Source organism: Mesoplodon densirostris, chromosome 12 (genome assembly GCF_025265405.1).
Source record: "Mesoplodon densirostris isolate mMesDen1 chromosome 12, mMesDen1 primary haplotype, whole genome shotgun sequence".
NCBI lineage: Eukaryota > Metazoa > Chordata > Mammalia > Artiodactyla > Ziphiidae > Mesoplodon > Mesoplodon densirostris.
In genome coordinates, this window is record NC_082672.1 from 48,050,156 (window position 1) to 48,062,787 (window position 12,632).

At 42.3% G+C, this 12,632-nt stretch overlaps 1 protein-coding gene across 3 annotated transcripts in view; it reads left to right on the top strand.

Moving 5' to 3' along the window:
• Nucleotides 1-238: 238 nt before the first annotated feature.
• Nucleotides 239-12,632, top strand: part of LAMA4 (laminin subunit alpha 4) — a 142,001-nt gene continuing 129,607 nt past the window's right edge. For 2 of the 3 annotated variants that reach the window (XM_060114340.1, XM_060114342.1), the window contains exons 1-2: nt 239-394; nt 498-844. In XM_060114340.1, coding sequence (XP_059970323.1) covers nt 650-844 — 195 coding nt within the window. In that variant the 5' untranslated portion in view covers nt 239-394; nt 498-649. The remainder of the gene's footprint in view (nt 395-497; nt 845-12,632) is intronic. The other variant, XM_060114341.1, reaches the window with a different exon arrangement.

The following is a 12,632-nucleotide window of genomic DNA, read 5'->3' on the forward strand; positions in this document are numbered from 1 at the left end:
AAGATGTACATAAATATAGATAAGACATCCGGCACCTTGGCTAAATAAATAAGAGATGTGAGGAAGCAATCACAAAAGCTGAATATTCATCTGGGGCCCTTGGAGGGGCTCCAAACTGAGAGGGGAGGGGAGGCCGCCAGGAAAGGCCCGGCCACGGTGTCTGAAAGACCAGCTTGGAGGGGGAGGGCCTGGAAGTGAAGGTAAAAAGGGAGTGGTGAAAATGGGTGTGGGAAGGAAGCCAGGACAGCGCAGCACTCAATCCCAACCGCCAGGGACAGGAGGTGGCCGGCGCTCGCGGGGTTCGTCCCAAACACATCCGCCTCTTGATGCTGAGCTTTAAGCTCCATCCATCTGTACATTCTTCAGCCAGAGCCTCTGGGGAGAGAGAGAGAAAGTGAGAGAAACGGAGGGGGAAGACAGAAAGAGGAGAGAGAGAGAGAGAAGCGGGGGTGGGGCAGGCTCTGGCTTACTCTCTCACTCTTCCTTTTTCTACTAAGTTGCTCCCTGGGCTGCCTTGAGTTCCCACATCTGGATACTGCAGACGCACGGAAGGTAAAATAAGCGAGGCACCGCTGCACCACAGGGGGGACCGGCGAGGACCAACAGTGGCCGAGGCCCTGGAAGAGCCCTGTCGGATGTCAGCGGAGAGATGGCTTTGAGCTCAGCCTGGTACGCAGTCCTGCCCCTGTGGCTCCTCTGGGGCGCCGCCTGCTCCCGCGCCGCGTCTGGGGACGAGAGCGCTTTTCCTTTTGACATTGAAGGGAGCTCAGCGGTCGGCCAACTAGACCTGCCTGAGACCATCGAGGCCCGCGTGGCTCCCGGAAACCTGCCGCCTGCTGCCAAGGTACAGTGCCCCTGCCATTGTCACCCTGCTGGGGCACCTGTGCCCCGTGTTGTGTGTGTCACACTTGTGTCCCCCTCTCCCTCCCCCTTTCCCTTCCCCACCCACCTTATGAGTTTCACCTGGACGGGTCAGTTCAGAAACTTGAAATAAAGAGTTTTACTTTGTACGTTGGATTTGGACTTGGTGATTTGAGAGCTGAGGCTTTGGAACACATCCCTGTTCAAGCTGGTAAAAGGGCATGTGTCCTGCGTACTCTGAGTTAGCAGGCTAGACTCTCAGCTGGGGCTGCAGTAGCACGTCTGTGACTTTCCGCCGCCTGTTATGTCCCAGTAGAGTCATTTTTGACAAGCCACACCACTTAACGTGTGTGCCCTGTCACTGGCTTCCTGCTCCTCTGTGATGTTAGGACAGTGATGTTTTGATGTTAGGACAGTGAGAACAATACTGCAGGCCTAATCTTTTTGTCACAAATTAAACAGAAGGTCCTCTGCAACAGGGGAGGGTGAAGAGTGGGTGAGGGCACTAAAGAAGCTGTTAGGAAACTGCAGAGCAGATACTGCAAATAGACACAAGCCATTATATTCCAGAAACAAGAAGTCATGATGAAAGCAAGCCCCATCCCAAATGTAAAAATGATGGAGATATGCTACTGATGATATGCTTATTCAAAGAGCTGCTGTTTGAATCCCTTGCAAAAGCGTTTATGTTAAAAGCATAACCAAAGTGTAGAAACTGGGTAAAGGTGGATGAATCCAGAGCAAGTGATTTAAGAACCCCCTGAGCCGAGACGGACAACAGCATGTCCAGGGCGTGGGAGTTGCTAAATAGGAGGAAAATGAAGTCACCTAAGTTCATGGGAAAGGAAAGAGCAGTTGACCTAACAACACACACACACACACGCACACACACACACACACACACACACACACACATAGCTATGATTACAGCAACTATAGAACCAGAGCAGTTATGTGGATTGATACATTTCTAATGCCATTGATGCATTTCTAGTGCCATTTCTAAGAGCACTAAAGTCTGGATTATTGCTATTAGTCCTACTAATTGTTAGCATAACCGTAGTTATTAATTAAACTACTGATAAGATAATATACATGAAGATGGTCCTTCTCCAGGAGTGAGCCCTACCCACACCCCAAAATGAGGGGAGGATGGGTAGGGCCAGAGCATACCAACTCCCATTGTGGTGTGAAATGTAATCCCCATGAGAAAGAGGGGCACGCCTTCTGGTCAACTTTGTACTCAGACATGGGGAGAAGCCAGACCAGGAGACCCTCCACATGATGAGAAGGCTTCACTTCTCTACAGGCTTGGAATCAACCCCCCAGGAAGCATTATCTCCACCTGTTGCTTTGAGTGGAAAGTTCCAGAATGAAACGCTTAAGAGTAGGATTGCTAGACAGAATACAGGACACCCAATTAAATTTGAATTTCAGATAAACAACAAATAGATTTTGGTTATGTCTCAAATATTTCATGGGATGTATTTATACTAAAGTTTATTTCACTGTTTATCTGAAATTCAGTTTATCTGGGCATCCTATCTTTTTACCTGCTAATTCTAAAAAGACAGGCACACATAACTTTTTGTAACTCTCATCTCACAAAAAGTAAGAAAATAATTATTTGATTTTTTAGGGAACCTTAAATTTATTGCTGAAACCCTGAGCAATTGCTTATATACTAATATGTTCAGTGAAATAATTCGAAGGCAGCACAGCAGAGGGTTTTAGATTGCAGGCTTTGCAGTCTGATGGTCCCAAGTTCAAATTTCAGCTTGCCTGCTCCTTACCTGGGGCAAACTACAGATGCCCAACTTGCAGATAAAGAAACTGAAACTTAGATAAGTTATTGATGTCTACTTCATATTTCATACAGTTACTGTGATGAAATTAGATAAAATACATAGAGGACTTAATACAGTGACTAACATGTATAAATGCTTTATACATCCTACGTGTTGTCTTTATTATTATTATAAAAAATACATGGCTACTTAGATTAAAAGAAACCCTTATTTGGGAATATTTCTCGGAACTTTATTTTTATGGTGCTAGTTTACTTAATATTGCTTGTCTGTATCCTTCCAATCAAAAAGAATGTCATGTAGTGTGCTAAATTTGTAATACTGTCAGAGACTAATAGGTTCAGAATGCCCGTTGAGGCTTCTGGTTTAGGGAAACAGAAAGAATCTATTAGTCATTCCGGAGGGTCATATGATGTAGAAAGGGTGGGATTGGGGTAATTATGTTCCCACTGCATAGTTTCACATAATGCCCTCCAGTCAGCCTGCAGTCCCACAGCGATCCCAACGCCCCACCATTCGGGTTTCCCATGCTTTTTATAGCCAGTAAGGAGACCTGAAAGCAAATACATTCTGGACATTTAATAACATGGTACAACCACTCCACTGAATTGGTTCAGGAGGTTATATTTCATGTGTAGAGAAAAAGAGAACATGGAGTCATACAAGACATTATTCACAGGCGTTTGGAGAGGTGGATGGAAGGATATTCTAAAAATACATTCATTTTATTTGAATTCGATATATATATATATATATATATATATATATATATATATATATATATATATAAATGGTTATTCCTCAATTCTCCTTCAAAGGGAAGAAAGAAAACTAGTAAAGCAAGCGTGGAGCAGTGGGAGGTGCTAGGCTGACGGCCTTCCTAAGGCTCTCCCACGCCCCTCCATAGCAGGACTGGCATCCTCTCCACCCTCAGCACAGACTAGGGCACACTGGTGCACAGTGTGGGTTAGGAGAACAAATACATTCAACATGCACTGAATAAAAGGATGGGAAGCATGGGCTGACCAAGAAGGAAGGCCCCTCCTTCCCTTCTAAAATAAGCACAAGCTCCTCCAGGATGCAGAGAATTTGAAAACAGGAGCACCATGGGTAACTCTGTGCTAGTTGGTAGGATTTTCCTACTATCTGCTTTTTTACAAGCAGATAATTTACTGAGTCCATTATTTCTGAGTATATGGTGAGAACAATGATTCTCAGCAGGTGGGGGTGGGCAAAGGGGAAACTAGGTAGTGTCAAAAAGTGTATTTAGGGGCTTCCCTGGTGGCGCAGTGGTTGAGAGTCTTGCCTGCCGATGCAGGGGACATGGGTTCGTGCCCCAGTCCGGGAAGATCCCACATGCCGCAGAGCGGCTGGGCCCCGTGAGCCATGGCCGCTGAGCCTGCGCATCCGGAGCCTGTGCTCCGCGATGAAAAAAAAAAAAGTGTATTTAGTATTCTAATATTCTACATTTAAGAAAAAGAAAGTCTTAATTTTATCATACACATTATAGCAAGTGAAACTAGGCAAAAGTCTTCTTGGCCAATATGGAGATGCAGAAGAATGGGAGGGGATGCAGGGATGGAGATGGGAACAGTCCCCCAGGAGAGGGTATCAGAGTGTCCTTAGGAAGAGTGACATTCTTGTCTATCAAAAAGAAGCAGGAGTTAAACAAGGTCAAGAACACAGGTTAGAGGTTTATTAAAAGAAACCCTTAGTTGGGAATATTTCTCAGAACTTTATTTTATGGTGCTACTTTACTTAATATTGCCATATCTCTGTTGTCTATATCCTTCGTGGCTGGAAAGAAGCCACCCAGAGACTCAGAGAGGAGTGGGTACTTTGCTGGAAGGGCAAAGCAGGAGGTAGTGGAAGGAGACACTGCTGTTACCGCCTTTGGTAGATTATTGAGAAAATAAGGGAAATAATTGACAATACTGAGCAAACTTCCCTGAGAGGGGAAACCAGGAGTTTATCGCCTGATAACCTGACTGGATTTTGCAGTTGCTTTTCTTAGCTTCCCTCCAAGAAGATTTGTGCCCCATGAACCACAAATGTACCTCACGCTAGACAAACTTGCTTGCTAAAAAAAAAAAAAAAAAAAAAAGCAATATGAACTAGACTAATTTTGAGGGACTTTTCTTCTAGACTCCCTTCATGGTTGATCTGTGATCCCGGGCTCCAACACATAGTTAGGTGCCCTGCCACTAAAGGATTGTAGTATGTTTATTAAAAGACAGCTCAGATCCCTTTCACTATCTGCTTTCCGTTGCCTTATCTTGCTCCCTTACTTTGAGAAAAGCTTTGTAGAACAACATCAAGACTTCCAGTCACTGGCCTGGGCCATCATTCTATACCGCTGTTCAACAGAGCAGTTGGTAATTTAACACCCACACCCCACCCCCAGCCTGGCATGCAGTCATTATTTCACTCACTTAATACCATCCAAAGAGCAGGTTTGGAGACCTACCACGTACAGAGTAATAAAGCAGGCGCCAGGGAGGACAGAAAGAAGGCAGAGTCACATCCCTACCCTCAAGGAGTAAGCAATCTAAGACAGAAAAATATACACGTAGCCACTATATAAAGCAGAATGAATTTATGTTCTGTAAGAGTGGCTATCAGCTAAGTGCCATGGGGCTAATGTGGAAAAAGTATTACTCCTGGGCTAGGCCAGTAGGGCACAGCCACTTACTCACCAAACACCAAGAAAGTTCCTGGGAAACATTATTTTAGAAGGACTGGAATACAGTAACGGTAATAATAATAATAGCATGGCTTATCGATGACACTCATTGAGTATTTACCACGTGCCAGACACTGGTCTAAGCACTTTCCATGAGTTATTTCCTTTAACCCTCATAACAGTTCAGTGGGATTGGCGTAGTTATTATCTCATTTTGCAAACGTGGAAACTGAGGCACAGAGCATTTGCCCAGGCAACCTGCCTGGTAAGTGGCCCAGCTAGGAAGGAGTTTATGAAAGTAATTCAACTGTGCAAGAATATCTAGAAAAATGTGGTGAGGTAAATATAACTATCTGTAGGAACAATTTTAGTCAAAGTTTGGGAATTTCTTAAAGTGAAGATATATAAAATACCATTCAAAGACCATTTATGCAGTGCTTGCTAGATGAGTAGCATAAATTACATGGCCTATCTTACAGAATTTATTATAAAACCACTGGAAAACAGGGAATTCCATTTGCTGTAATTCCAGAGTTCTCAGATTTAACCAGAAGAAATGTTTTTTTTAATTGTGGTAAAATATACACAAAATGTATTATTTTAACCATTTTTAAGTGACATTAGGTAATTCACCATTCATCATCATCCATCGCCATCCATCACCATCACTACCATCCATCTCCAAAACTTTCATCTTCCCAAACTCAAATTCAAAACACATTAAACAATAATTCCTGTTAGCCTTTTCCCCAGGCCCTGGCAACCACCATTCTACTCTCCATTTCTATGAATCTGACTACTCTAGGTATCTCATATAAGTGGAATCTACAGTATTTGTCATTTTGTGCCTGGCTTATTGCACTTAACGTAATATGTTCAAGGTTCATCTATGTTGTAGCATTTGCCCAAATTTCATTCCTTTTTAAGGCTGAATAATATTCTATTGTATGTATATATCACATTTTATTTGTCCATTTGTCTGTTGATGGACACTGAGTTATTTCTACCTTTTGGCTACCGTGAATAGTGCTGCTATGAACATTGGTCTACAATTATCCATTTGAGTCCCTGCTTTCAGTCCTTTTGAGTATACACCTAGAAGTGGAATTGCTGATCCTATGGAACAGAGACAGTTTTAAAACTCAGATTTTTATGGAGGCCGAGTAAAAAATAACGGCAGGGAAAGGAACACATCCTGTGAGTGGTGGGGCCCAAGCAACAGCAGAGGAAGGGATGCGTCTTCCAGAGGGCACCCACCTCTCTGTGTTGCCAGGCCTTCTGTTTTTTTACAAGACAGAATCTGGATTCTTAAGTGAAATTGCTGACTCAGTTTTTTTAATGCCCTGTGGGAAGCACATCTGAGGACTGTTTATTTGCAGCCTCTGCTTTACGACATTTGAAATTCACCTTTCATCAAAGGCACAATGTGGGCGTCTAGCCAGACAGATGTGCTATGAATCCAGCTCCCCTACTTTCTAGCTGTTTGACTTTAGGCAAATTAGTTCATTTTTCAGAGGCTCCGTCTGTTTGATTTTAAAATGAATACAAATGTATTTTCTTTGCAAGATATTTGTGAAATTTAAGTGAAATCGTGTGTATAAGCTGCCTAACTCAAAGTCTGCCCTCATTCTCTCTTCTCTCCCTCCCTCCTCACCCTTTTTCTTCCATTATCTGTTTTTATCTACCTGTGAGTTCAGATTTGTAGTATCAGTCTATTTTCATCTAAATTTTTACTTATTCTGTAAATTTGATTACTTTCAACTTTTGCTTACAAATTTTCTGATTATCCAACATTGGACAAGAAGGAGACTAGTTTAACTATTAAAATAATTGTATCCCTATTGGTTCTTTAAACATAACCTTCCCCCAGAAATAGGATAATCTGAGCACTTAAGAGAAATGAATGAGTTTTCCCAAATACTCAAAAAACTAAACAAAAAACCTAGCATATTTGCTATGACAAGGACTATAACCTTTTTTTTTTCCCTTTCACAATTAAATTCTAAAATCTGACTTGTCATAGATTCTTGAAGCATATAATGCCAAAAACACTCCTCTCCTTTAGGGTTTTTCCTTGCTCAAAGTAACCACATAAATATAATGATGGCCAGACATAGTTATTAGACATTTGATTGGTTAGAAACCATTAAAATCAGATTGCCAGTGCATGCTTTGAGTTCCAAAACTTAGCATTTCCAAACAATTACTTTCGTGTTTTCTAAAGCAAATAATCTGCTACTTGACTGAGATATAGTGACCACATAGAAGAATATTTAAATATCTACTCCAGCATTTGCCAAAAAGCTGCATTCTTTTTTCAATTGCTTTTCTTTTTGCTCCTAGTGTGGTAAAGTTAAATTCTGGGAAATGGTTTACTAAAGGGAAGTTTAACCACAGATGTTTGTAATTCCAACTTAAGTTTCCCATCAAAGTCTTAATGAAATTCAGCTGCCAAGCAGTCCGCTCTGAATCTGAGTCTTTTTATCATGAGAAACTTGGGGAAAACAGCACTCTGAGGCTGACTGGTAGTGGGAAACTGTCCATATTCAAGCCCAAATTCTCTACATGAAGGAAAAAGAAAATACACGAAGAAACAAATTCTCTTAAAAAAAAAAAGGAGTGGGGGGTGGTCAAATATACTTTAAGTAACATGTAATATGGCCCTCTTTTCACTTCCAGGAATTTCTTAGTTTGTGTGTTGTGTTTTGTTGGAGGCTAGAGATCTAGTGTTTACCTAAATGGAGTAAAGTATCAACATTTATGACTCCATGAGAACCAATGAGTTGGAGAAATCCCATAACATTAACAGCTGCATTAGCCCAAGCCCCTTGGAGACTACAGCAGTGATCCATGCTGCATACTACAGCTAAAAGGATGCTTGAGCACAGTGCAGATTCTGTATATTAATATTTATTTAGAAATTATGCCCTCCATTACATGGAGTGGCATGATTACTTTAAAGGAAATCGAGATGTCTAGAGATCAAAGATGTCTTCACTAAAACTCACCTTGGACGTGACTGTTACATGCAACACTGTTGTCTGTTTACAAAGTGAACTGCAGCATGGCACACTGCACTGAGCAGCTCTGTAAAGCCAAATTTCGACCCAAAGGAATGCATAATATAGACACAAGCAGAAGGCAAGATAAATGTCTAAAAAGCCTTGTACCGTGGGATGCCAGGGCTGTAGAACCATCTAGAATCACTGCAAGAGCCAGAGCACAAATTCAGGGTTTAAAATCATGGCTGGCTGCTTCTTCCACACAGAATTATTCCACAGTGCCTTTCAAGGTTCACAGCTACAGTGTGTATGTTTCCCTTTGATGATCAGTGATATAATTTGACAAGCTGAGTGTGCCCTAAGTGTAACCTCTCTTCCTGTTGATATGCCATGAGTCCTAGGAGCAGCAGAGCAGTTCTGTCATCTGTGATTCTGTTAATCCCCAGGTCACAGGTGAGGTGCTAACTGCCTGTTATTTGGAGACTGAACTGAGTCTGAATGCCTGGAGATGGGCCAGTGTTTCTTTGTGGTGCATGAATAACTGCCTCATTCTATATTGTTCCCTTGGAATTGCTGTCTGTCATGATCAATGCCAGCAGACATCCTGAAATTCCTCTCATCAGAGACAAGCCCTGAAGCCTCTATTGCAGCACAGAATTCAGCATAGAGGAGACGTGTTTGAATGCGGAGCCAGTGGGTGGTTATTATTGGATGTATAACTCTATTGGACCTTGCACTGGGAACCATAAAATCAAAGGGATCATAGGATGTTAGATCTAGAAAGAGAGTTTAGAGATTCAAACCCTCTCATTTTGTAGGTAAGGAAGCTGGGTCTCAGAGGGGTTGGGGTGCTTCACTCAAGGACACAAAGCTCATTAGCAGCAGTGCTAGGAACTATGTCTTCTGACTTCCAGCCTTATTTTCTTTCAAATTATTTCAATCACCTGAATCATCCTTAGCTTTAGAACTGGGGATCATTAAGTAAAGTATATATTTTTTAATAAAATATATATATGCATACACACAGATATATATATATACATATACACACAGATATATCTTTAAGAGAAGAATTGTTTACTTCTAATATACTATCACTTTACTCTTCATTGTTTCTAGTTAACCTTAAGTTGAATTATCAGTAGGAGAGTCTCCCAGAATTGAGTGGAGTGGGAAAAGCACTGAACCGTGAGTCTGGAACTAACTATTCTTGTTCTTGGCCATGCCACTAACAGCCAGGTTACCCTTACCAGTTAAAGGAACCTGGGTAAGTCCCTTCACCTCCTGGGACAGCTTGAAAAGAACAAAACAAAATCAAGGTTACTTCAAGCAACCAAGTTCTATAATTGGCTAATAAATAGATCAAATTGTAAACTACTTAAAGGGAAGCTGACCTAAGGAACAGAATCAATCAGAGTCACAGCTGCTGTCCTAGTTAGAACCCCAAGATTTAGTATCCAGAATCTGAAGGAAACACAGGGTCCTGATCTGGTTAAGCGGTTTGGGTGGGGATGGTTTAAGAGTCCTTTTTCCTGCTTCCTTCAGGGGCAGAGCTCAGGATGGTTTGCAGGACAGAGCGCTGGCCCAGCCACAGACATGAGCCTTTCCAAGATGACACGCCCAGGAGGTTTCCCAGCCAGCATCCGGTGCAGACACCTAAGTGTGTCAAATGAATATTAATGGTCTCCCATGCCAGGGTTCCTGCTGCCATCTGCCCTCTCCAAACCCTTCAGGGTGACCCTAAGCATGAAGCTCCACATGGAAAAACAAGAAGGATGATAATGGACGAGATAAGGGACATGGGGACTTGTGTCCCTGAGTCTTCTAAGACTTAGGTGACATGTGACAGAGGGTCCAGAGAGGAGAATGTCTTTTCACTCTGCACAAAAGGAAGGAAGAGCCAGTGAGGGATTATTAATTCATTATAAACATCAACTGAAACCACTGCATTATAGTAGACACAATAATGCCACCAACTAAGCCTTCATGACAAGGTAAAGAGGAAGCTTAATTTGATAGCCTGCTCTAGATTGAGCAGAATGCAACATTTGGAAGCAAATATTTTAAAGGACCTTTCTGGAAGTCAGAATCGCCAGTGTCTGAGGGAGCCTGCCCTGGGCGTGTGAATGACTGTGGGGAGGAGGGGTCGAAATCGTGGAAACTCCAAATGTGGCCCAAGGACAGCGGCATCAGCAGCACATGGACCCGTACTGGGAATGCAGACTCCCAGGTCCCACTCCGGAATCAGAATCTGCATTTTCACCAGATGCCCAGGTTGTTCACATGCACATTAAAGTATGAGAAGCACTAGTCTCTAAAATGCAGCTGGGCTTAGATTTTAATGGACTTCAGGAAATTAAGAATCCAGAAAAGGGAAGCGTTTTTGACATAATTATAGAGAGGCCTAAAAAGTAAAACCAAATCATGGCTGCAGGAGGCTAGTGAGAGAGCTCATAGGCCCACTGGGGTACCAGCCCCCAGCCTCGAAAGGTGCACTTTAGAATAAAAATCAAGCTTCAAAGAAAATTGCTGCTTCAAGACATCTGGAGGAGCTGAGAAGGTAACATCACTTCCTGAAACCCTGGCCCGCACGCAGCAGGTGTTCAGGAAGGGAATTTAAAGAAAGACATGAATAATAATAATATTTTTAATGTTCATTAAAATGCTTAGAGGATATCAAACAGACAAAAAAGACAGACATGAAATGATAAGGAAGGTTTCCTACTCCCAGCACACTCAGCCTAGAAACAGGACCACTGGAGATCTGTGTCCTGGAGGGGAAGGGAGCAGAGACGGGAAGAATTTACTCGTGGAACCTTCTTGGAAACAGGGCATTGCCAGACTCTTAGGAAATAGTGGGATTATAACGTCTCTCTTGCCAACAAGGGAGGCTTTATAATTCAGGATAATGTGTCTTCGGGGAGTGAGGAGTGTGGTCTCTGGCCTAAACTAGAAAGAAACTTGATAAGAGATATGGAAGAGCTAGTTCCCCAGAATGAGAATTGCCAAGGCTAGCCCTCAAAATGGAACCTCTCTAGAGGGATTGAGGTTTGCAGGAAAGTGCTCTTGAGACAGGGTCTCGGCCTCCTCCTGCATCAGCAGAGTCATCTCCATTCTCCTGGCCCATTCCAGGTCTCCTTGATGCAGCCACAGCCCTGAGAGGACCCCTTGTTATTCTGTAACAGCCTTACAGGACAGCTGTCATCCTTTTGATTTTAATGCCTAACCACCTGCTTAGCACTAGCTGTGTCCTAGGCATTGTTTGAGGTGCTCTAAGTGTATTATTAATTTTGCTCATAACGTAATGAGGAAGGCACTGCTATTAGCACTATTCTACACTTGAGGAAACTGAGTCATCTAGAAGTTGAGTAATTTACCCAAGATCACAGTTTAGGGAATCTGGCTCCAAGCTCTTAATCTCTGCCCTGTAAATGACCCTCTAATGTCTGTTTCTAAATCTCAGAGCGTCTTACAATAGCTCAGCTAACAAGGGTCCCCAGCATCATCCAGGAATGCCAGAGTGGTCTTAGAAGCTGATGAGTCTATTTAAAGAACATTTAAATTAGTGGTATGTTTATACTTTGACTTGTTTTTCAAGTTATAGAGGAAACTCACTCTATCATCTCAATAACAATAGGAGGTTCTTCTTTAGGCATAATAGGAATAAAGATTGACATAATATCTGAATGTATATGTATTTATGTATCTCCAAATATGCTAAGCATTAGTCATTTCAGTGGAATCCTGAGTTTACACTAGGGACCTACAACTTAAAAGAACTTGATAGAAGGCTAAAGAAAGAATTTGAACTGTAGTAAAAGCAGGATATCAGGGGAAATGATTAGACAAAGTATGTCAATCATAGGAAAACTGAATGAAGTCTTAGAAACTATTTATCTTTAAAATTTTTTCTTTATAAAGGAAAATATGGAAAGAAATGGAGTTTGCCAACTGAAAGGATTCAAGTCAGACCTAAAAGACACATAAGCTGTTAACTTCTTTCCTAGAAATTTTCAAGCACTATATAAAACAACATGTCTGAAATAAGTGAGTTATTCATTCAGCTCACAGTGATTAAGAGCTGAGAGGAACCAGGCAAGGCATCAGTGATTCCGTCTGGAACAAACCCAGGTAGCCTCCACCCTGCTGGACCAGGAGGACAGCTCTGCTAGCAGCAGTCACTTGTGGAGTCTGCTGTTAGCCCTGAAGAAAGGAAGGTGTTACAGTAGCGGTCCCCCAGATAATCACGCCCAAGAATCTCTACTGCTTCTCCTATCC